Source organism: Heptranchias perlo, chromosome 1, assembly GCF_035084215.1.
Source record: "Heptranchias perlo isolate sHepPer1 chromosome 1, sHepPer1.hap1, whole genome shotgun sequence".
NCBI lineage: Eukaryota > Metazoa > Chordata > Chondrichthyes > Hexanchiformes > Hexanchidae > Heptranchias > Heptranchias perlo.
Genome location: NC_090325.1, coordinates 91,767,706 through 91,793,391, shown reverse-complemented (window position 1 = coordinate 91,793,391; position 25,686 = coordinate 91,767,706). Strand labels below are relative to the sequence as shown.

The window sequence follows — 25,686 nt, the reverse complement described above, 5'->3', positions numbered from 1 at the left end:
CTATCTCTGTAATCTCCTCCAGACCTACAGCCCTTCGAGATCTCCATGCTCCTCCAATTCTGGCCTCTTGTGCATCCCTGAGTTTCACCGCTCCACCATTGGCTGCCTAGGCCCTAGGCTCTAAGCTTTGGAATTCCCACCCTAAATCTCTGCCTCTCACCTCTCTACTCCTTTAAGACGCTCCTTAAAACCTACCTCTTTGACCAAGCTTTTTTCACCTGTCATAATATCGCCTTATGCGGCTCGGAGTCAAATTTTGTTTTCCTGTGAAGCGCCTTGGGACGTTTTACTATGTTAAAGGGGCTATATAAATGCAAGTTGTTGTTAGATCAGACCTCATCTGTTTGTATTACAGATGCTGATCCAGGTACAGCATTATTAGGAGACTTAGCAGTGTCATATCTTTTGTTATTTTTATACCTGAGAAGATGCAAGTTAAAAGTTATGTAATCAAATGAAATGTATTGTATTGACTTTCTATGGTTAGCTTTTACTTTCAGAAAATCTAGTTGTGCAGTCTGACAGAGTTTTTATTTTTCCGCTAAACAAAAATTATGAGGATTCATGCCATCCATAAGCTAACAACAGTAACAAGGGCTCCTGCTGAACCTGGACAATGCTACATTACATTTTTTAAAATTGTTATTAATTCTTGGGTCGTGGGCGCTGCTGGTAAGGTCAGCATCTATTGCCCATCCATAACTGCCCCGAGGAGGAAGGTGGTGGACCTTCTTCTTGAACCACTGTAGCAATTTGATACAACTGAATGGCTTGCTAGGTGTTTAACATTTAGACACAAAAAGAGTATTTAAGTGAGTGGACAGCATGGTTTTATTCTCAAATCCAGGCAGTGTAAGTCATTATTCACTCTTGGGATGTGGGTGTTGCTGGCAAGGCTGGAATTTATTATCCATCCCTAGTTTTCCTGAACTTGCTGGGCCACTTCAGAGAGCAGTTAATAGTCAACCACTTTGGTGTGGAATTGGAGTCAAATATAGGGCAGACCGTGGAGGAAGGATGGCCGGTTTCCTTCCCGAAAGGACATTACTGAACCAGTTGGGTTTTTACGACAATCCAACAGCTTCATGGTCACTTTTACTGATACCAGCTTTTTATTTCAAGATTGTTTAAAAAAAATGGATTAAAATTCTCAAACTGCCATGGTGGGATTTGAACTTGTATTTTTTGTATTTTTAGTCTAGGCCTTTGGATTATAAATCCAGTAAGATAAGCATTACACTACCGAACCCAAGTGAAGTAACACTTCAACTCTTTGGCATCCAGGGTGCATTATGATACTGGTCTTTGGGGCAGAAAACAACAGAAAACCCTATAAATTGCAGCAATACTGTTCTCTTAGAGATTGATTACAGGTGGTTTCTCTCCTCCCTCCAAAATAATAAACATTTGGGACAAGTAAATAAGGTGCAAGGTATTGGGAGGGGGCACAGGAAAACAGCTGATCAGCCTTTAAACAGTTTAATCTCAATTTCATCAGTAAGAATTGTATGGACTAGCCCTCCATCAACCCAGCATGTCATTCATATCAGTCTTCTGAAATGATTGAATTGATGTGTTCCTGTGAATGACATCATTTTAAAGATAAATATATTTGCAAACAAATAACTGGGAATGAGCTACAGGTCCAGAAGTGCTATGGTGCTTATGTCAGTCTCTTTCACTATTTTAAAAAGTGATTTAATTTGTTCAGATTGTCTCAGTCAATGCTGGAAGTATCAGAGGTCAAGAACGAGTGGCCATAGATACAAGGTTACATGTGAATGATTTAGAACAGAGGGCAGTAGAAACTTCTTCACACAAAGGGTTATGAGGCTGTGGAATTCACTTCCAGTGTTAGTGGTTGAGGCAAAAAATATCCCAACATTCAAGATTAGATTGGATAGAAGGAAAAGGGGTTGTAGGGATTATGGGAACAGGTAGATAAAAGTGATTAAACTATTTGCTCACATTGAGGGTTAATGACGACATGGACTGATGTTAAAACTATGTATTTCTAGGCAGACGCCACAAAAACATGCAACATCTGTGAACAAAGTTCCAACGCTCTTTTGAATAACATTTGCTTAATATTAAACCTGTATCAATCCAGCCCAGTGGCAGAAAACACATTGGGGTTGATTTTAATCCCCAAGAACCGGTGGGTTGGGGGCGGGTCGGAGTTGAAAATAGTTGTTTTTTTGGGTCGCAATCACAAAATTTTCGGATTTATCATTTCCCAGTGGGAAGACCGTACTTTTACACGCCGACATTAAATCCGGAAATAAAGCCGGGTTGCGGTCGCGACCCAAAAAGCAACTATTTTAAACTCCCACCCACCCACAACCCACAACCCACCCGCCCTTGGGGTTTAAAATCACCCCCATTAATATCAGGACCCTGCACAGTAGAATGTTTATGCCTATATGTGAGAGAACATTTAAAGTTTAAACAGCAGAATATAACAGGTTTCACTCAAAAGTACATCCACAATAAAATCTAATCTTATTCAAATTGTTAATTTAAAGGCATTTTTAGAACAGATTTGGCCTTTATTTCTTTATTTATAGCAATTTACATTTAGTTGTTAAAAACAAAACAGACAGCATGTTGACACTACATTAAAGTGCCAACTTTCTGTGCCACAGGACTGGGGAAGACACACATTTGAATCCCTCTCCAATCAGTTCCCAATCCGAGCTGCATCATGAAGAAGCTGAGTAAAGGAAAATCAGACGGAGACTCATGTGGGTCTTTGGTGGCCACCTTAGTGGACACTGGCGGCAAACTGGGAAAAGGCCATGCACCTTTTTAAAAAATTCGTTCATGGGATGTGGACGCCGCTGGCAAGGCCGGCATTTATTGCCCATCCCTAATTGCCCTTGAGAAGGTGGTGGTGAGCCGCCTTCTTGAACTGCTGCAGTCCATGTGATGAAGGTTCTCCCACAGTGTTATTAGGTAGCGAGTTACAGGATTTTGACCCAGCGACGACGAAGGAACGACGCTGAATTTCCAAGTCGGGATGGTGTATGACTTGGAGGGGGACGTGCAGGTGGTGTTGTTCCCATGTGCCTGCTGTCCTTGTCCTTCTAGGTGGTAGAGGTCGCGGGTTTGGGAGGTGCTGTCGAAGAAGCCTTGGCGAGTTGCTGCAGTGCATCCTGTGGATGGTACACACTGCAGCCACAGTGCGCTGGTGGTGAAGGGAGTGAATGTTTAGGGTGGTGGATGGGGTGCCAATCAAGCGGGCTGCTTTGTCCTAGATGGTGTTGAGCTTTTTGAGTGTTGTCGGAGCTGCACTTATCCAGGCAAGTGGAGAGTATTCCATCACACTCCTGACTTGTGCCTTGCAGATGGTGGAAAGGCTTTGGGGAGTCAGGAGATGAGTTACTCACCGAGAATACCCAGCCTCTGACCTCTCTTGTCGCCACAGTATTTATGTGGCTGGTCCAGTTAAGTTTCTGGTCAATGGTGACCCCCAGGATGTTGATGGTGGGGGATTCAGCGATGGTAATGCCATTGAATGTCAAGGGGAGGTGGTTAGACTCTCTCTTGTTGGAGATGGTCATTGCCTGGCACATGTCTGGCGCGAATGTTACTTGCCACTTATCAGCCCAAGCCTGGATGTTGTCCAGGTCTTGCTGCATGTGGGCACGGACTGCTTCATTATCTGAGGGGTTGCGAATGGAACTGAACACTGTGCAATCATCAGCGAACATCCCCATTTCTGACCTTATGATGGAGGGAAGGTCATTGATGAAGCAGCTGAAGATAGTTGGGCCTAGGACACTGCCATGAGGAACTCCTGCAGCAATGTCCTGGGGTTGAGATGATTGGCCTCCAAAAACCACTACCATCTTCCTTTGTGCTAGGTATGACTCCAGCCACTGGAGAGTTTTCCCCGATTCTCATTGACTTCAATTTTACTAGGGCTCCTTGGTGCCACACTCGGTCAAATGCTGCCTTGATGTCAAGGGCAGTCACTCTCACCTCACCTCTGGAATTCAGCTCTTTTGTCCATGTTTGGACCAAGGCTGTAATGTGTTCTGGAGCCGAGTGGTCCTGGCGGAACCCAAACTGAGCATCGATGAGCAGGTTATTGGTGAGTAAGTGCCACTTGATGGAAGGTGTCGTCGACAGTGCTATCACTTTGCTGATGATTGAGAGTAGACTGATGGGGCGGTAATTGGCCGGATTGGAGTTGTCCTGCTTTTTGTGGCGAGGACATACCTGGGCAATTTTCCACATTGTCGGGAAGATGCCAGTGTTGTAGCTGCACTGGAACAGTTCGGCTAGAGGCACGGCTAGTTCTGTCATAGAGTCATAGAGTCATAGAGTCATACAGCACGGATAGAGGCCCTTCGGCCCATCGTGTCCGCGCCGGCCATCAGCCCTGTCTACTCTAATCCCATATTCCAGCATTTGGTCCGTAGCCTTGTATGCTATGGCATTTCAAGTGCTCATCCAAATGCTTCTTGAATGTTGTGAGGGTTCCTGCCTCCACAACCCTTTCAGGCAGTGAGTTCCAGACTCCAACCACCCTCTGGGTGAAAAAGTTCTTTCTCAAATCCCCTCTAAACCTCCCGCCTTTTACCTTGAATCTATGCCCCCTTGTTATAGAACCCTCAACGAAGGGAAAAAGCTCCTTAGTATCCATCCTATCTGTGCCCCTCATAATTTTGTACACCTCAATCATGTCCCCCCTCAGCCTCCTCTGCTCCAAGGAAAACAAACCCAATCTTCCCAGTCTCTCTTCATAGCTGAAGTGCTCCAGCCCTGGTAACATCCTGGTGAATCTCCTCTGCACCCTCTCCAAAGCGATCACATCCTTCCTGTAGTGTGGCGACCAGAACTGCACACAGTACTCCAGCTGTGGCCTAACCAGTGTTCTATACAGCTCCATCATAACCTCCTTGCTCTTATATTCTATGCCTCGGCTAATAAAGGCAAGTATCCCATATGCCTTCTTTACCACCTTATCTACCTGTTCCGCCGCCTTCGGGATCTGTGAACTTGCACACCAAGATCCCTCTGACCCTCTGTCTTGCCTAGGGTCCTCCCATTCATTGTGTATTCCCTTGCCTTGTTAGTCCCTCCAAAGTGCATCACCTCGCACTTTTCCGGGTTAAATTCCATTTGCCACTGTTCCGCCCATCTGACCAACCCATCTATATCGTCCTGCAGACTGAGGCTATCCTCCTCACTATTTACCACCCTACCAATTTTTGTATCATCAGCGAACTTACTGATCATACCTTTTACATTCATATCCAAGTCATTAATGTAGACCACAAACAGCAAGGGACCCAGCACCGATCCCTGTGGTACCCCACTGGAGCACAAGTCTTTAGCCTTACAGCCGGGATGTTGTCAGGGACCATAGCCTTTGTTGTATCCAGTATACTCAGCCGTTTCTTGATATCACATGGAGTGAATGGAATTGGCTGAAGACTGGCTTCTGTGATGGTGGGGATATCGGGAGGAGGCCGAGATGGATCATCCACTCGGCACTCCTGGCTGAAGATGGTTGCAAACATTTCAGCCTTGTCTTTTGCACTCACGTGCTGGACTTTTCCTGATCTCTTGTTTAAAGGCATCAACCCAGGTGAATAAAGAAAAAGGCGATAAAAATACAAAATTAAAAAGGAAAAGATACACTGATACTAACAAAGTTTTAATAAAGGAAACAATTAAAATTAAAACATGAAAATAAGATAAATAAGTAGTCACAATTGCAGGCAAAAAAAAGGAGATTTTTTTGTAAGGGAGGGAACAGTCAAGTGCCAAGTAATCGCACGTGCACCTGTTGGCCAGTTTAAAAACTACAATGGCAGAGAACAGAGAACAGGTCAAACATTCATCCTTTCAATCAGACACAACGGGAGAAAAATTGGGTAAGTATCTGTTTTGGGCAGGGGTAGCTCGATGCGCTAGCACCCCGTGCCCGATGGGCCCTACGCAGAAAGGACGCAAGTTTGGACCCACTCGAGGACTTAGCCGCAATCAGCGTTCCTTTCCAGGCCTTGCATGTGGAATCAATGCAATTTGCACTTTCCACCACCAGAGGGAGTCAATCTCTTAAAGGGAGGATGTTTCTTAGAAATCTCTTGCAGATATCTGGTACCTGCTATTTGCTGAAAATAACAGTCTACTGAATGCACGGAGTCTGAACAGAGATCAGACATCGCACACGTAAAACACAGATGCAGGTCCCATCCCTATGTTTACACATTAATGAGTTATGTTAAAACATTGCATAAAGATTGCGCACTATTAAATCCCACATCCTCCAATCTGCACGCCAGACCTCACCAATCTGCCGATCTGAGTTGGAACCAGGCCTGCGAGAGTGCGTGCACCAAGGTTCTCTGCTGATGCACTAGAGGCCTTGGTGCAAGAGGTGGACAGAAGGGGGAACATCCTATATCCGCCGGGGGGGCGGGGGGGGGGGGGGAGGGGGGGGTGGGGGCAAGAGGCCTTCCAGACATATACTCAAAAGGCAATGGGAGGCAGCGGGGGACGAAGTCAATGCCAAGTGCACAACACCACGAACATGTGCAGGAAGAAGTTCAATGCTTTGACATGAGATGTCAAGGTGAGTGAGGTCAACTGTCAAGTGGCGTCTCCTACCAACTACACCGCGCACTACACCCCCCCATCCCCCACATACCAATAAACTCTTTCCATCAGTACTCAACTCTTCCAATCAGATGCTTCCTCTCATCCTTACACATTACCACTGTTTCAAGTCGCCCACCTACAACTCACAGGCCACACACACTGGCAGCTATTCAACCATGACAGGCACATCACCAAGACAAACGTCCCACTTTCTTGCAAGAAAAGGTGGCGCATATCAAGAGGAGGCAAGTGGCAGTGGCATTTAGCCCCTCGAGCCCGTTCCACCATTCAATGAGATCGTGGTGAACCTGTGACCTAACTCCATATATCCGTCTTAATACCCTTGGTTCACAGAAATCTATCAATCTCAGATTTAACATTCACAATTGAGCTAGCATCAACTGCTGTCTGCAGAAGAGCGTTCCAAACGTCTCCCATCCTTTGTGTGTAGAAGCATTTCCTAACTTCACTCCTGCACGCCATGGCTCTAAATGTTAGGCTATGTCCCCGCGTCCTAGTATTCAAGTGTAGGAGGCCTCCAAAAACAGTTACAAATGTCTCGGCAGCCAGAAGCAATAATTCCACTAATCTGTAAATCTTGCATGGCCGCTTTAAATAGGGTTGGTGGGGGGTCCTCCAGGCACTCTAAGACACGTTCAGATGGTTGGGGTTAAGACTGTGCGTTGACTTGAGCATTAAACACCATTTTGGGACTTATCACTTTAAATCAGCATTGCACACTGATTGAAGCCATTTTCTCCCAACATTACATGATTCCAGTGTTTGTTATCTGTGCCTGCGCTAACTCCTATACCAAGATGGCGTCTGGCGCACGTCATGCAGAAAACGTGCATGCGTATCCAAGATGCCATCTTGGATGTCAGAGAGGCCGTGTAGTGCCGAAACAACGGGCGCTACACGGCCCACTTTAGCACCCAGTATGTGATGTGCAGGCATAGGGGTGGGGGGGGGATGCGTGGGAAATGAGAGAGAGAGAATGGAATACAAATGTCTTACCCTTCAGGTGCACTCTCAGTTGGATTCAGAGACTTCCAAATAAATTATGTACAGATTTAAATATGACAACTTGAATATAAAATGTTCCAAAAAAGTTAAAGTAACCAAAAAATATTACCTCATTTTCTGGAGTGGGAGAAGGGGTAATGGAACTCAATAACTCTTTGTGTGTGTCTGGGACCTCTGCTGATGTAGATATTGGTCGCTCCCATTGGGTAGTGCCTGTTGGTATATGCCAATAATAGACGCCAGTGACATCATTGATCTTCTTCCATCCTGGTGGGAGATCAGGGTCAGTCTGAAAAGATTGGTCACTCCATATGTCTGCTGGGAAGTGGAGTTGAAAAAACATTAACCAAATTAAAACACTGATTTAACCCTTTGAGGATCACAGTAGCATTTCTGATTATTAAAATAAGTCAAGTTTTAGAGACCAATTGGTAGCTAGCAAGTCTTTGACTTCTTAGACAGAATGAAAGCCACCTCTTTTCATGGACGTTAAGCTTCCTACGAATCTAGGAAGGACCAATTGGATTCCAAAAGTATACAAAGAGCACAGCAGCTCACAATACAGAGACTAAAAATTTGAAAAATAAATCCTCATTCCACAAAATGTGTTAATATACAAAATTAAGAAAATCATTTCAAATTCAGAATGTACAAAGAAACTGTAGAAAACAATAGGCACCTTTGTTCCTGCTTCTTGCTATTATCTAGTGATCCTTGCTAGAAGGTGCACGTATGGGATTCAGGATCAGCCTAGACTGTGATGCCCTCCATGATCAAATAACCAAAGGGCACTCACCATGTAGGCTCATATATTAAGAATGGCCACTTGAGAAAGGCGCAGGAGGCCTGAGGAGTTGTAACATAGCAAGAGAAGTGAGAAAAAAAATGGGGATATTTTGAAGGAAAGATCACGACATGTAAAAGTAATATGGCTTAATTTTTAAATCCTACACTGGCACATGTGGCCATTCAGCCAAATTACTTTTTTTATTCTGTACTTTACGTTCTCATGTGTTTCATCTTGGTTCAGAGTAAACACATAATATATTTGTGTTTGCATGCAGTCTTTAAAAATGCAATCTAAAAAGTTCATCTACATGTACTCAACCTGCAGGCAAGTGATGTAGTGGTGCAGAATCCAATCCCCTATTTTTGGCTGGTGAAGTGCACTACATGAGGGAGCTGCAAGGAAGGTTCCCTGTTTGGCATTCCCAGGCATCTCCCCAGAGGACAGCAGTGCCCCATGCATGGCATGAGCTGGCAGCTGGGCTCAACATTCTGTGCAGTACCAGCAAGATCTGAGAACAGAACTGACCTAAAACAGCATAAACTACAAGCGAGAGGTGATGATACCTGAAGAACTATATGCTGCCTACTTACAGCAGTTTTGTGATTCAGAAACTATATGCTGCTTTTAGCCATTGTTTTAAGGATGAAACATAAACTCTGGTACTTTTGAGGCTGGTCCAGAATACACATCCATCCAAAATGGGCAGCTGTATTATAATGTGATGTAAATGAATAAGATACACCACACAACATATTTTCCTCAGTTAAACCCTTAGTAATATTGGATGTCAAGGACACCTATGGGTCCGTGGCATCCAGTATTGCTAGGGCATTGGGGTGAATTAAAAATTGGCAGACTGATTTCAACAATGCAATTGTTTGAGAAAAACCGATTGCATTGCTGAAAGTGATATGAGAAACTGACTGAGACTTTCCAATAAATTTCCCCCTTCTTCCCAGCCCTCTGGGACTGCAAATTCTGTAGCAATGTGCATCACCCCCACTCCCCACCTTCACATCATGGGATAAAGGGGCAGAACACTGGATGATTTGGGTTCCCGCCCACTCCCCCCAAAGGTTTTAGGGTCTAAAGATTTAAGGAGCACTGTCAGGCTGATACAGTAATGCAAAAGCTGTGCTCTGTGTTTTATATTTCATCCCTGAAAGGCTGAGTATAAATACAGAGTACGCCTTCTGAATTACTAAACTGCCTTCAGCAGACAGCACATAGTTCTTTAAGTTTCTTCACCTTTATGTTGCAATGAATTTCTCAACGCGCATTTGGGGTACTGCAAAATGCAATTTTAAAAAAATACACACAGAATATTTCTTCAAGGAATTTGAAATACTTAACCTGGTTATATTTTAAAAGAGAAAGACAATTACTAGAACGACCATTCAACAAATACAATTTTTTAAACCCAGCAACTATAGGCCAGTCAGTTTAACCTCGCTGGTGGAGAAACTTTTAGAAACGATAATCCGGGACAGAATTAGCAGTCACTTGGACAAGTGTGGATTGATTAGGGAAAGCCAGCACAGATTTGTTAAAGGCAAATTGTGTTTAGTTAACTTGATAGAGTTTTTTGATGAGGTAACAGAGAGGGTAGATGAGGGCCATGCAGTTGATGTTGTGTATATGGACTTTCAAAAATCGTTTGATAAAGTGCCGCATAATAGGTGTGTCATCAAGATTGAAGCCCATGGAATAAAAGGGGCAGTGGCAGCATGGATACAGAATTGGCTAAGTAACAGGAAAGAGAGTAGTGGTGAACGATTGTTTTGCTGACTGGAGGGAAGTGTACAGTGGTGTTCCCCAGGGGTCGGTACTCGGACCACTGTTTTTCTTGATATATATTAATGACTTGGACTTGGGTGTACAGGGCACAATTTCCAAATTAGCAGATGACACAATACTTGGAAGGGTAGTGAACAGTGAGGAGGATAGTTATATACGTCAAGAGGGTATAGACAGGCTGGTGGCAGAAAAATGCGAGGTGATACATTTCGGTAGGAAGAATGAGGGGAGGCAATATAAACTAAAAGGCACAATTCTAAAAGGGGTAAAGGAACAGAGAGATCTGGGGGTATATGTACAAAAATCATAGAAGGTGGCAGGGAAGGTTGAGAAAGCGGTTAAAAAAGCATTCGGGGTCCTGGGCTTTATAAATAGAGGCATAGAGTACAAAAGCAAGGAAGTCATGATGAACCTTTATAAAACACTGGTTCAGCCACAACTGGAGTATTGTGTCCAGTTCTAGGCACCGCACTTTAGGAAAGATGGAAAAGGCCTTAGAGAGAGTGCAGAAGAGATTTACTGGAATGATTCCAGGGATGAGGGACTTTAGTTATGTGGAGAGACTGGAGAAGCTGGGGTTGTTCTCCTTGGAACTGAGAAGGTTGCGAGGAGATTTGATAGAGGTATTCAAAATCATGAAGGGTCTAGACAGAGTAGATAGGGAGAAACTATTCCCATTGGCAGAAGGATCAATAACCAGAGGACATAGATTTAAGGTGACTGGCAAAAGAACCAAAGTTGACATGAGGAAAAACTTTTTTTTACACAGCGAGTGGTTAGGATCTGGAATGAACTGCCAGAGGGAGTGGTGGAAGCAGATTCAATCATGGCCTTCAATAGGGAACCGGATAAGTACTTGAAATGAAAAAAAATTGCAGGGCTACTGGGATAGGGCAGGGGAGTGGAACTAGCTGGATTGCTCTTGCATAGAGCCGGCATGGACTCGATGGGCCAAATGGCCTCCTTCCGTGCTATAGCCTTTCAATGATTCTGTGTCCCTCTATAAATGACAGGAGGTGTATTTCGAGTAGAACAAGATGCTTGTCCATGAATGATATCCTTTGTGATTGTGGTCACTATCCCTCCTTTTCCTCGCTGCAACATTTGACATGGTTGATCACGTCACCTTCCTCTATTGCCTTCCTTCACTGTCCAGCTCTGTGGGACTGCCCGTGTGTGCTTCCACTCCCACATGTCTGAACACAGCTAGTGCATTTCCATTAGTGGCTTCTCTGCCCTCCCCATTACCTCCACAACCCCCTAAGGATCTATCCTTGGCCACCTAATCTGCCTAGATCTACCTCTCTCAACCCCACAATCAGCTCCATGCTGTCAGACCAGCTGATGAGCCATAACTTCCTTCAATTGTTTTTGGCCCCCACCACAAACAGTGCTTCCTTGTTGCTGACTGCATCTCCTTCCCAGCCACTTTCTCAGGAGGGACTAGAACAAGCAAAATCTTGGCATCCTATTTGAACCTGACTTGAACTTCAAAACCGACATTCAATCTATCACTAAGACTGCTTACTTCCACCGCCACAACATTGCCTGCCTTTGGTGTTACCTCAGTCTATCCGCCACTGAAACCCTTATCTATACTTTGGTCACGGGTCTCCCAGACTAAGTCCCACTCATCCATTATTCCTGTCCTTGCTAACCTACATTGGCTCTCTGATCCCCAACACATTCAATTTAAAATCCTCACCTTCATCCTCAAATCCCAGCATGGCCTTGTCTCACTCATTCTCTGCAACATTCTCCAGGCTTATAATCCCCTCCCACCTCTGTCCTTTTGTGCACCATCACCCCCCCCCACCCCCACCTTGCTCCAGTTACTCTCAAACTTCCTTCCTAAACTCTTCATCTCCACTTCTCTTTCCAACTTCTTAAAACTCATCTTTTTCAACCAAGCTTTTGATCACTCCCTCCTAATCTCTCTCTCTCTCTATGGTTAAGTGTCAATATCTTTATCTATTCCTATTCTTTTCTCCCTCTTTTGTGAAATGCCTCGGACTTTTCCTATGTTGTCTGGCCCTGCTTCTACACAGGGCTAAATATTGGGAAGACTGAAGCCACTGTCTTCGGTCCCCACCACAAACTCTGTTTCCTAGCCACTGACTCCATCCTCTTCCTGGCCACTGTCTGAGGCTGAACCAGACCATTCACAACTGTGGAGTCCTAGCTGAACCTTTCTTCCACATTCCCCAAAACATTCTGGGTATCATTTTGGTTGTAGCCTATAATAAGCAAGTTGTTTTCTTAGTGAAAGTAAAAGCTGATCTAAAACAGGTTTTAAACTAATAACTTTGTGTATGTTGAGTTCTGACATCATAATATTAGCTCAGTGTTTGAAACTGCAGGCAGGTTTGTGGAGCCACTCCCATTTCCATAGGTGGGAAACTCCAGTAAACACTCATAGCAGGTGGAAATACAGTCTGCATTAGAATGCACATCTGCTAAATACACACACAATGACTATTTTTAAAAAATGTTACATTGTCAACTGATACAGCAATGAAAGCAGAAGGCAGTAACTAAGTCACCACTGTAACAAATGATGATTGTCCAGAAAGGAGAAAGTTCGGACATAAACACAAAGAAGCAAATTTCACCTGTAACTAGATGGGATGTAAAATTAAAAATTTAATAAATTGGTTTAGATAATTCTGGAATGCCTTGAAGCGCAGCCACTTACAGCAATAAAACAGCCAACATCTACATTCCAGTACTCTTCCACTGCTTATACATTCTGTCTCAACATTACATACTTTTGTTGGACCTTGCTTTGAGCAAATTGGCTGCCGCGTTTCCTACATTACAACAGTGACTACACTTCAAAAAGTACTTCATTGGCTGTAAAGCGCTTTGGGATGGTCTGAGGTTGTGAAAGGTGCTATATAAATGCAAGTTCGTTCATTATTTATTTTTGTGTGGATAAGGGGAGTTCTTACCAAAGACATTCAGAATTTAATTTATTACACTTAGTGAACAGTTTCTACAGTGAGTATTTTTTCAACTGTTGTTACTATATAGGATTTCATGCCACATCAGCTACTAGACTCGGAGTTGGCTGCTACCACAGCAATTTTTTGATTTATGATTTTTTTAAAAATATTTTAAAAGTCAGCATTAATTTCCTGTCCAAGCATCTAGCAGTAGCAAAAGGTACATTATATGGGAATGGAGGCTACAACCAGTTATGTTAAATTACAAGGTTTTTTCTTTACTTTGAAGAGTGTGAAAAGCTCACAAGGCTCCAGGGCCAGGGTGAGTTATAGCAGTTTTTCACTGGAGTGAAAAGATGCCTGAAGCTCTCGTCACTGATGGAGATGTGTAATTCAAGCCCAGGTGACATGTTTCCTCACAGAACTTCAAAAAGTCTTCGAATTGCTACAGAGGTAGAAGGTATTTATAGTCATCGTTTTTAAATGACCATAAAATTCCTTAGAATTTCCAACCCCCTGCTAAACCCCATTGTGTTGTTATATTTTCATTCCACCCAAAATGGAACTCTTAGCTATGCTGCACAACCTTTCAAGCTTCTAGGAATCATGTAAAACTACCACATAATCTACACCTCATTAAAGGAGAATGAACCAGCTGGAAATCTTGTCCGGATTACAGATTTTCCTCCTGGTTCCTTTTCAAACTTCAATTATTACAATTTACATATTTATTAAACTTAAAGCATTGGACTTGCACAAAAACAGTTAAGTATTTTTAGCTGGTATGAGAGATGACTACCCTAGGGAACAGACTATTTTCCAGATGGAGTAAAAAATTCCTCTCCCTATGCACAAATGATGCGCAAAAAAGTATTTCTTATTCCATGCAACCATCATTTTCATTTCTGACACCATTTATTCCTGGGGCCAATTCTAACCAATAGCCAATTAGCAGTGACTGTGAGGCAACTCTGTACAATGTATTCCTGACTTCTAAACCAAGAACTACACAAAGGACAGGCTACCTGAGCTGTATTTAAACAACAGCGGTGTCAATTACAATCAAATTTGCAAATAAATCAATTATGCACTTGTCGTCAGGTTAGCTGACAGAAGCCTACAATGGCCAATTCAGTCAATAAACTGGGTCCAAACTTATTTTTCCCCCCCACATACCAGGCATCAAAGTTAGGTTAGACTAAAGCAGAAATGTCCATGGTTTTTGTCTTCATGGGTTCCTTAGGAGTGTATTATGGAGCCTCAGAGGCAGATGTAAAGTTTAAATTCATGTTCCCATTAATGTGCATATACGTCAATCTGCACATATTCACGGATCCTGGTGTTCTAATTTAGGATTTACCTACCAATGAAGCAACATCACTAAGAATAGCCCTATCTAATCCTGCAGGACAAACCAACAAGTAAGATATGGACGTACATATAGGACTGAGTTGCCTGGGCTTCAGTTGCCAGCGCTCAAGGGTGCATGTAGCTCATGGGCTGTAGTTTCAACACCTCTGGACTAGAGCATATCGTAAAATCTGGTCTATGAGTTGCTCTTTACCACATCTCTCTAAACATGATGGAGCAGCATAAGAGGCTCATGACAAAGGTTAGGGTGTGTGGAGTCAGGGGACTGGTAGCAAAATGGATTGAAAGATGGCTACAAAACAGAAAACAGAGAATATGAATTAAAGGCAGTTTCTCAAGACTGGCAGAGAGTGGGAAGTACAGTCCTGCAGGGATCTGTGCTAGGACCACTGTTGTTCACCATATACATTAATGAATTATCAGAAAATGGTGCTATGGTGTTGAAGCTCACAGATAATACCAAATTGGAGGGGGGGGGTATGGTTAATAATGTGCAGGATTGCACAAAAATACAGGAAGACTGTGGCTTGCACAGTGGATCAATAAATAGCAAATTAAATTCAATATAGTAAAGTGTGAGGTGGTTCATTTGGTGGGAAGGATAAAGAGGCCACTTATTCCTTGGAAGGTAAGAAACTAAATGGGGTAGAGAAGCAAAGAGATCTGGAAATACAGAAAGTAGCAACATAATTGATAAGGCCATAAAGAGTGCAAACAATGTAGTGGGGTTCATTTACAGAGGAAAAGAATACAAAAGCAGAGAGGTAATGTTAAATTTATATAGAACCTTGGTTAGACCAGAGTGCTGTGCACAGTTCTGCTCTCCATACTACAAAAAGGATATTGAAATACTGGAAGCAGAAAAGATTAACAAGGATGTTACCAGAATTAAGATGATGCAACCATCAGGAAAGATTGAGCAGGCTGGAACTGTTTTCTCTGAAAAAGAGATAACTAAGAGGAGACCTGATAGATGCCTTTAAAATTATGAAGCGATTTGATACGGTGGATGTGCCACTCTGGGCATAGGAGAAGCCAAGCATATCAGATTCAATAGTAACTAAACACATTATCTATCTCACCCACGGCACCTTCCCGTGCGAGCGCAGGAGATGCAACACCCGCCCCTTCTCCTCCTGCCTACCCACTGTCCAGGGCCCCAAACACTCCTTCCAGGTGAAACAGCGGTTTACTTGTACTTCTTTCAATTTAGTATACTGTATCTGCTGCACACATTGCAGCCTCCTCTACACTGGGGAGACCAAACGCAGACTGGGTGATCGCTTTGCTGAGCACCTCCGCTCTGTCTGCAAGCGTGACCCTGACCTGCCGGTCACTTGCCATTTTAATTCTCCGTCCCACTCGTACTCTGACCTCTCTGTCTTCGGCCTCTTACACTGTTCCAATGAAGCTCAAGGTAAGCTTAAGGAATAGCACCTCATCTTTCGATTAGGCACTTTACAACCTTCCGGACTTAACACTGATTTCAATAACTTCAGATCACAACCTCTGCTCCCATTTTTTCGGTCAGCTAGTGCTGGTAATAGTTCTGCTGCTGCCATTTACAGCTACTCCTGATCAATCTTTTGTTTCTTAACCTGTCCCATTACCACCTTCCTTGCCTTGCACCATCATTCCTTTTGTCATTTAATCACTCGTGTCCTCTACTCTATCACAGACCTTCCCTTTTGTTATTTTCTCCCCGCCCCCACCTTTCACTGGCTCTGTACTTGCTCAAAAACTTTAAAGGACTTTGACCCGAAACGTTAACTCTGTTTCTTTCTCCACAGATGCTGCCCGACTTGCTGAGCTTCTCCAGCATTTTCTGTTTTTATTTCATATTTCCAGCATCTGCAGTATTTTGCTTTTGACATTGTCTATCTTAATATTTTAATGCTCATCAAGGTCGCTCATGGACACTCTTGGGACAGGCTCACATACTTCCAGATTCAGAGTAAAGATTCCTCTACCCTGCCCAAGTGTACATTGGCATCAGCTCCAGATTATCACCACCCTCTACTGCATCACTGAAATTTTCCATTCTCCACACCAAGCATCCTTGTTGTTGCACTGAATGAATGTACCATTTTAGAGCAAAATTATGGGCAGTTGATCCACGAATGAGGAAACAGTGGTGAGAACTAACCCATCAGACCTGTGAAATTCAAACAGTCAAAAAGTATCAGCATAACAAACATCACAGCAAACACAAATAAAACATCACTGCAAGAGGATGAATCACCAAGGCTGGGAAGCCTTTGGAAAATATGGAATCTGACAAGCTGGAGTTGATTAAAATGAAGTCCTACTTTATATTCTACTGGAGGTTTGTTTCAGGCTAAAGGGAAAAAGTGCAATACAGGACCCTGAGTTTATCTTGACTACACAACCAATTTTAGGCTGGTTTCGGGGCTTAAACACACCATCGCTGTTTTCTTCACAGCAGCTTTAAATTTCTGAGGCGAATGGCTCACAGCAGTAAGTCAGATGATTGTAATTGTCAATTATCTTTATAATCAGACCTTAAATATAGTGCTCTAAAAGTAAAGTGTTCATATTGTTTTTGAACACCCACATACACAGTGGAACCCAACTGGGGAGAAAAGTTCACAAGGAAAGTTTGCCATGAAACAAACATCACAAATTTAACCATTTTCCTGGCTTTTGCCTATTCTGAATTATCTAAACACTGGATTCTTGCAAGCACAGAGGATGTCAACTGTACAATAGAAATTGCAGCAGAAAGTTAATGCGGCTGCAGCCAGCTCTGCACTGGAACCTCTTCAGGCAATTTTAACAGAGCCAACCTTCAAAACATCTCTTCTTTGTATCACTCTAAAATAAAGCTAAAAAAATGTTCCAACAGAGTCATTTTACCACTTTTTCAGCTTTAGTTTAGAACAATATGAAGAGGAGCCATGTTGAAGGTAGCTCCTTCTAAAAAAAAAACAATTGAAGGGTGGCTTGAATAGAAGAGTACCACATTAATTTATCATCAAAAATTCAATCATGGATCATTGTCAGAATCTATATCAGCAGAACAGAACTCAAAACAATAATTACCAAAACTGTCCAATTCACAATAGTTATAAAAGGTAAACATTGCCAGCAATTCAGTTCTAGTATAAAATAGAAAGGTGGATTGGAAGCAGATGGGTCAAAATAGCCATTTTTTTCTTCCTGCCCACGAGTTAACGTTTACAATTACCTAGTGTTGCATCGCAAATGTGCTACTTTTAATAGTTTATGAAACTCCAAGATAAACAACAGAACAGACAACTTATTGTGTACTTCTGCAAATGAAGGGCTTGACCGTGTAACATAGAAAGAATGAAGAGAGAGAGAAAAAGAGAGAAAGAGAAAGAAAGAGAGAAAGAAAAAAGTACGAAAGAAAAGTGTGAAAAGGGTGAAGAAATTGTATTTGTATAGTGCCTTTCACAAGCCCTGAATGTCCCAAAGCACTTTACAGCAAATGGACTAATTTTTGAAATGCAGCCAATATTGTAATGTAGGGAAACATTTATATAACCACTTTCACAGATTAATAACCTCAAGCTTAGTAGTTTGAGCACTAAGGTATTTTTAAAAATTTAAATTTTCCAGTAAAGGGGTGAATTTCAGTACCTTTCCAAAGTGTATTTATATAGAGAACAAAGGATACCCGATAATTTCAAGGCATAGAATTGCATACAATGTACAACAGAGGAACAGGCCATTTGGCCAAACAGATCCATGCCAGTGTTTATGCTCCACATGAGCCAGCTCCCTCCCTTCTTCATCTAACCGTATCAGCATATCCTTCTATTCCTTTCTCCCTCATGTGTTTATCTAGCTTCCCCTTAAATGCAACTATGCTAGTCACCTCAACCAGTCCTTATGTAGCAAGTTTCACATTCTAACCACTCTCAGAGTGAAGAATTACTTCTGAATTCCCTATTGGATTTATTAGTGACTATCTTGTATTTATGGCCCCCACTTCTGGTCTCCCCCACAAGTGGAAACATCTTCTCTACGTCGACCTTATTAAACCCTTTCATAATCTTAAAGACCTCCATCAGGTCACCCCTCAGTCTTCTCTTTTCCAGAGAAAAGAGCCCCAGCCTGTTCAATCTTTCCTGATAAGTATAATCTCTCAGTTCTGGTATCATCCGAGTGAATCTTTTTTGTACCTTCTCCAGTGCCTTTATATCCTTTATAATATGGAGACCAGAACAGTTCACAGCACTCCAAGTGTGGTCTAACCAAGGTTCTATACAAGTTTAACATAACTTCTCTTCTAGAGGGATAGAATCGAAAAGCAATGAACTCCAGTGCTTGGTTTGCTCTTTTAAAAATGGCCTTATTAACCTGGGTCACTACTTTTAGTAATTTGTGTATCTGTACCTCAGATCCCTCTGCTCCTCTACCCCATTTAGACTCTTATTATCCAAGCAGTATGTGGCCCCCTTATTCTTCCTACCAAAATGTAATACCTCACAATTATCTATGATGAAATACATTTGCCAATTATATGCCCATTCTGCAAGTTTATTAATGTCTTCCTGTATTTTGTCGCAGTCCTCCTCAGTATACCCCCAATTTGATGTCCGCAAATTTTAAAATTGTATTTCCAATTCCCGAGTCCAAATCGTTTATGTAACTGGTGAACAACAGTGGTCCCAGCACCAATCCCTGTGGAACACCACTTCGCACCTTTTGTCAGACTGAGTATCTACCTTTAACCTCTACTCCCTGTTATCTGTTTTGTAGCCAGCTTGCTATCCGTTCTGCTACTTATCCCCTGACTCCACAAGCTCTGACCTTAGATATTAGTCTACTATGCTGTACCTTATCAAAGGTCTTTTTGAAAATCCAAATATATTACATCTATTGCATTACCCTTGTCTACCTTTTCTGTTACTTCTTCAAAGAATTCAATAAAGTTGATCAAGCATAACCTTCCCTTTTGAAATCCTTGCTGACTATTCTTCATTATATTTTTGGTTTCTAGATGTTTTTCTATTACATCTTTGAGTAAGGAGTCCATTATCTTTCCTACCACCGATGTTAAGCTTATTGATCTATGGTTCCGTGGACTGGTTCTATCTCCCTTTTTAAATATAAGAATCACATTAGCTGTCCGCTAGTCCTCTGACACTATTCCCTTTTCTAATGAATATATATGTAATGGTGTCTCTGCTATCTCTTCCCTAACTTCTTTTAATATGCGCGGGTGCAATCCATCTGAACCAGGGGTTTTATCCTCTCTAAGTTTGATTAGTTTATCAATTATCTCCCCCCTTTCTAACTTAAATGTCTTTATATCTTTTATAATCGCTTCTTTTAATGTCATGCCCACCATATTAGTCTCCCTGGTAAATACTGAGACAAAGTAATTATTTAGTATTTCTGCCATTGCGCTGTCATTACCTGCGAGTTTATCGTGCGTATTCCTTAGGGGCCCTACCCCATCCTGATTTTTCTTTTGTTATTTATGTGTCTGTAGAATACTTTATTTCTTTTTATATTCCTTGATAATTTAATTTTGTAGTTTCTCTTTGCCTCCCTAATTGTTTTTTAAAAAACTTCTTTCCTAACCTTTTTGTATTCCCTTTTGTCATCCTCTCCTTTGTAGCCTATATACTTAGTATATGCTTTTTTCTTAAGTTTCAATTTTGCCCTCACTTCTTTATTCATTCATGGTGTATCATTACTGGCCAGTTTGTTCTTACTTTTTAGTGGGATATATTTCTCCTGGACTCTATTGATCACCATTTTAAATGTTTCCCACTGTTGTTCTACTTCATTTTTTAATGAGTAAATTTTTCCAGTTTATTTTCCCTAGCTCCATTCGCATCCCCATAAAATCAGATTTTTCCAATTTATTACTTTGGTCTTTGTCTTACTTATGTCCTTCTCAATCTTTATCTTAAACCTTATTATGTTGTGATCACTATTGCCTAGATGTTCCCCTAAGCTTACTTCTCTTACCTGTTCTGACTCATTTCCCATTACTAGTTCCAGCAAGGCTTCCTCTCTTGTTGGGCTTTTTACATACTGGGTAAGAAAGGAGTCCTGCACACATTGTAAAAACTCCATTCCCTGTACTCCTTTACTTACCTCTTCTTGCCAATTTATTTGGGGTAGTTAAAATCTCCCATAATTACTATCTTAAGTCCTTCACTCATTTCACATATTTGCTTACATATTTCTTCCTTCACCTCCTTTCCACTATTAGGTGTCTTATATCCCTATTAGCGTGATCGATCCCTTCTTATCTTTTCTTTCAATCCATATGTTCTGTTTCTAGCCTTCTGTTAGTTATGAATCTTTTTTCTACTGCCATTATGTTATCTCTAATTAGTACAGCTACTCCACACCTCCTTCTTCCTTCCCTGTCCTTTCTGATTATGTTATAACCTGCAATATTTAGTTGCCAGTCCTGTTCTTTCTGTAGCCATGTTTCAGTTATTCCTACTACATCTGGTTCTTCGCTACGGATTATTGCCTCCAGCTCCCCCGTTTTATTTTGGATGTTGTGCACATTGCTGTACTGGCAGTTTAATTCATCTTTAATGGTTATTCCTTTTACTTTATTTTTAACAGTCCTTTTGTTCTTCTGTTTTATAACTGTATTTGTTCCTTGACCATTTATGTTATCTTTATTCCTTACCCCGGACTGATCTTTACACTCATCTCCTGTTTCTTTTATCTTTAAATTTTATTATTGCTACCAGATCCCTCCCCCTATTTTGCTAGTTTAAAGCCTTAAGCACCACCCTATTTATCCTTTCTGCTAGGACTCTGGTCCCATTCCGGATCAGGTAGAGCCTGTCCCAGGCAGTAGTCTTTGGACATTCAAATATCAAACAGTTATTATCTGATTTTTAGGTAGTAACCCCACATCTACCTTGTTGGTTAAAATATATTCACAAGTGAAGTAGTTTTGTTTTTTCAACATCAACATTCAAACTCTTTGCAGTTGATGCCCACACCAGAGTTAGCGATTGTGATAGAATCGCTGAAAGTTTGAGTGATATTCTGTAACTAATTACCAGGAAATAAAGGATCGCATTAAATTACAATGTAAACCTGTTTCTGGGGCTGTAATTTGTACAGCAGATTTGAAGACTTGCTGCTCAAGTAAGTGCTTGGTGGTTAGAAGCAGAAGGTGAATTGGAAACTCAACTGGCAATCAGTAGAAGACAACGACAACAACAACTTGCATTTATATAGTGCCTTTAACATAATAAAATGTCCCAAGGCACTTCACAGGAGTGTTAATAAATAAAATTTGACACTGAGCCACATAAGGAGATATTAGGACAGGTGACCAAAAGCTTGGTCAAAGAGGTAGGTTTTAAGGAGCGTCTTAAAGGAGGAGAGAGAGGTACAGAGGCAGAGAAGTTTAGGGAGGGAATTTCAGAGCTTAGGGTCTAGGCAGCAAGTGTAGAGCGATGAAAATCGTGGATGTGCAAGAGGCCAGAATTGGAGGAGCGCAGAGACCAATGAGGGTTGTAGGGCTTGAGGAGGTTACAGAGATAGGGAGTATTGAGGCCACGGAGGAATTTGAAAACAAGGATGAGGATTTTTTTTTTAAATCGAGGCACCGGGAGCCAATGTAGGACACTAAGTGCCAAAGTCAAATCTTGTGATAACTTTTCATTATTGAAAGTTGTTATGTGCAGCTCAGGGCATTCAGGGCAGTGTCCTAGGCTCAACCATCTTCAGCTGCTTCATCAATGACCTTCCCTCCATCATAAGGTTAGAAACTTTCACCCAAAAATTGACAGACTTCCCCAAAAATCTCATCATTTTGACAGTCTTGAGAGATTTGGTTATGTACACCTGTTTCAGCTGCACATGGAGATGGTCCATGTCTGACATGGTCTGTAGGAGACAGAACTTTCAACTGCTGCCCACGACACAGTCAAGAAGTAAAGCACACAAGTAATAATACTTTTGTTTATATTTTTCTGCTGTCTGTACAATGGACAACCACCAGATTGCCTTTATCCTTGAATTTGTCAATCCGTCCAATCTCTTCCTAGTGACTCAGATTTCTGTCACATCCAGGATGCGTTTAGCACAAACTCAACCTAATTCAAGCTACCTGAATTAAATACCCCCCTTTCTCCTACTGGAAGGTTTTAACAATTATAAAATATTTAAAACTGTTCATCTTATCAAAAATATTTTGCTTAAAATTTTACAGTCCACTTGCTCTCTAGTTTAAATATCTGCAGTTCACTTGCATTTTATTTTAAATGAAAACTGGGAAGTATTTTGAAAAATATTAAATTAAGTCAATGTTGAAACAGATTCACATTGCAATCCTTTAAGTATACATTTCTAAAATAATACTGAAATAAGGGAGAGGTCAGTTTCCAGTTATATTTCTGCACTTTCATCTTACAAAATGGTGCATTTTTGTCCTGTCCGTCAAATCAATAAGGATTCGGATTAGTATCAGTTGGATCAGGAGACTGAACTCAGATAAGATTAACAAAGTGGGTGGGAATAAATCCGAAGGCTGACATGTTATGCAAATAAGCTGTTTATGCAAGGCAAATCAGACTTCAGTCATAGCAAATAAGGGAAAGGATATTCTAGTAAAATGCCATATAATCGTAAATGTTACAACGGGAGATTCTTTCACTGTTACAGTTGATTCATTATTACCATGTTTTATTTTCAAAGCACTGCTCAGAGAATTTGATGTAAAATCTCCCTGCCAGTGAAAACAAAGTGTACGTGTAACATGTAAGATTATCCAACAATTTAATAGAAAGCCATTCTTTTTTATGTGAAAATACATAATACTTTTTATGAACAGGGAGAGTAGCATAGCACATTTAAGTACATATGGAGAGTTAAGATCATAAAATCATGCCTATGATTTCCTCACATGCCACAATGCCAATCTCTGCTGTCGCATTTAGGGTGAAACAAAAGTCACCCACAGTTGCTCGTATGCATTTGCTAGCAGTTTGTTTTGAAGCGAAGCTTTGGTACAGCCCCAAGAGCAAGTCAACCACCCTGTTATCTAGAGAAACCTATAGAGGGAGAGGAATAGTACAGACAAAAGAGAGATTTTGCTTTTGTAAATAGCTGTTTTCTTCACACCCACCATAAACCCAACTCCATACTGCTTCTTAGAATGTGTACTTTGTATAGTGAGGCACCTTCCCAAACAGAATCCTTTTCCGGCATTTTTAATAGTTAAACACCTCATCCGATCAGCAAAATGTGCGTACTGCAGACAGGAGTCTAAATGTTATTCAGGGCCACAATTTAAATTGATGTCTTCAACATGGGAAATATAACAAATGGACCACCTAATGTTTTATGGTGTTTCTCCCCCCCAGCACCCCCCCTCATAATTTAAATTAGAGTTTTATTTAAAAGAGTACAACTCACCAACTTCGACACTAAATACAGTTTTCTCCCCGGAGACATTACAACAGAAGCTGAATGAATATTATGCAACACTGACATCTCTCTTGCAACTGAAGTGAATATTTTAGTACAGCTGCCCTCAACAGCAGTCACAATTTACTTATTGCATGTCAGTGCCCTTGCACAATTTTAGAAAGAGTGCTCCCCTATGAAGGGACAGCCCATTGTTCATGCAGGGTGCTGGTGAAGTGAATCAACGGATTATCCATGGATGTATTTGCCCTTACATAGCTGTAATTATTCTTTAAACATCAATATATTTTACTGATTACAGTCGTAATCAAAACAAAAACAGAAGCGACAGCAATTTTTGCTGAAAGTAAAATTTAAGAAAATATCACCTTTTTTTTTTCTTAACAAGCCATTGTAGAATTTTGCAGCTGAAGTCTTGCTAAAAAGGGAATGAACAAAACCATGCAAGTTCATTCATCAGCAAACAAATTCTTCAAATACAACAACCTGTGTGTGGTCACACATGCAATGCATGGAAGCCCATTCATTATAACAGGATACAGAAGATTGTTTTTTAGTGTCAAATTTGGAGGGGTTTTCCTCTATAAACCAAAACCTACACTCCAATGCAAACATTTTGCTCACTCACAGCTATATGATCCACATCACCATGCACTGCTCAGAGACCAGAATTTTTGCTGAACAAGTGAACCCTATGATAGATACCATTTTAAGGACATATTATGGTTTAGTACCAGTTCAAAATAGTGAATGCTGGCTTGGTTCAGTTGGTAACACTCAGCTCGGTGTCAGAAGATTGTGGGTTCAAGATCCGCATAATCCAGACTGAAACTTCAGAACAGTATTGAGTGAGTGCTGCATTGTTGGAGCTGCCATCTTTGGACAAAGATTCTACAACACTATTGAAAAACTGCAGGAATTCTTCCCGTGTACTCAAAAAGTAGCAATTTGCTTTGTGCAAAATGGCTGCTGCATGTGAAAGTGATTGTTTTGAGGTGTTTCTAAGAAAATCAATAAGGCACTTTACAGGTGCAAGTCTTCTTTATTCTTTCTTAATGGAAGATTATCTGTTCCAAATACCTAAACATTTTTAGGCACATTTTACAACATATGCAAAATGATGTGGAAAATTACAAACATTTTCTTTCCCAACCCCCTCCCCCCCACCACCAATTTTTTTTGCCAATCAGCTTCCTTCCTCTCCTTACGGTGTAGACTTTATCTGGGATATGATCCAATGGATAGCAGCGACCCTCTAGGGTCACAGCCAATTCTTTACACGTGAGCCTCAGCAGGGTATTTGGCTGCAGGGTATCTGAACACATATCCTGTCCTCACCTGATGTTCACACACACACTCTCCTTTGCATCAGATGTTACAGGATCAGAAGCAGGAACCTTGGTTGAATCTTCTACTCTCCAGTCCAGGGACGCTGCAGCAAATTGTAGCACCCCTACTGTTATCCAGATTGGGAATTGAACCTAACCTTTTGGCCAACAGGACTTAGTGCCACACGATGCAATACAGTTAACCACTAAGACTTCAGAGGAGTGCTATACACAGTACTTAGTCCTCAATTAGTTCCATACAGCAAACTGTCACATTTAAATATTCAAAGTGGCATGCAGTTAATGTATCCCTTATTTCTATTTACCATTTGTATTCAGTTCGATACAGCTCTGCTATTACAACAATTAGGACTTTACTCTGCACGCCTGTGGTCTCAGACCT

At 41.5% G+C, this 25,686-nt stretch overlaps 1 protein-coding gene across 3 annotated transcripts in view; it reads right to left on the bottom strand.

Annotated features, from left to right (window-relative positions):
* Nucleotides 1–25,686, bottom strand: part of LOC137324256 (amyloid beta precursor protein binding family B member 2-like) — a 275,413-nt gene that overhangs the window by 114,586 nt on the left and 135,141 nt on the right. For 2 of the 3 annotated variants that reach the window (XM_067988401.1, XM_067988415.1), the window contains exon 5: nt 7,751–7,959. In XM_067988401.1, coding sequence (XP_067844502.1) covers nt 7,751–7,959 — 209 coding nt within the window. The remainder of the gene's footprint in view (nt 1–7,750; nt 7,960–25,686) is intronic. The other variant, XM_067988408.1, reaches the window with a different exon arrangement.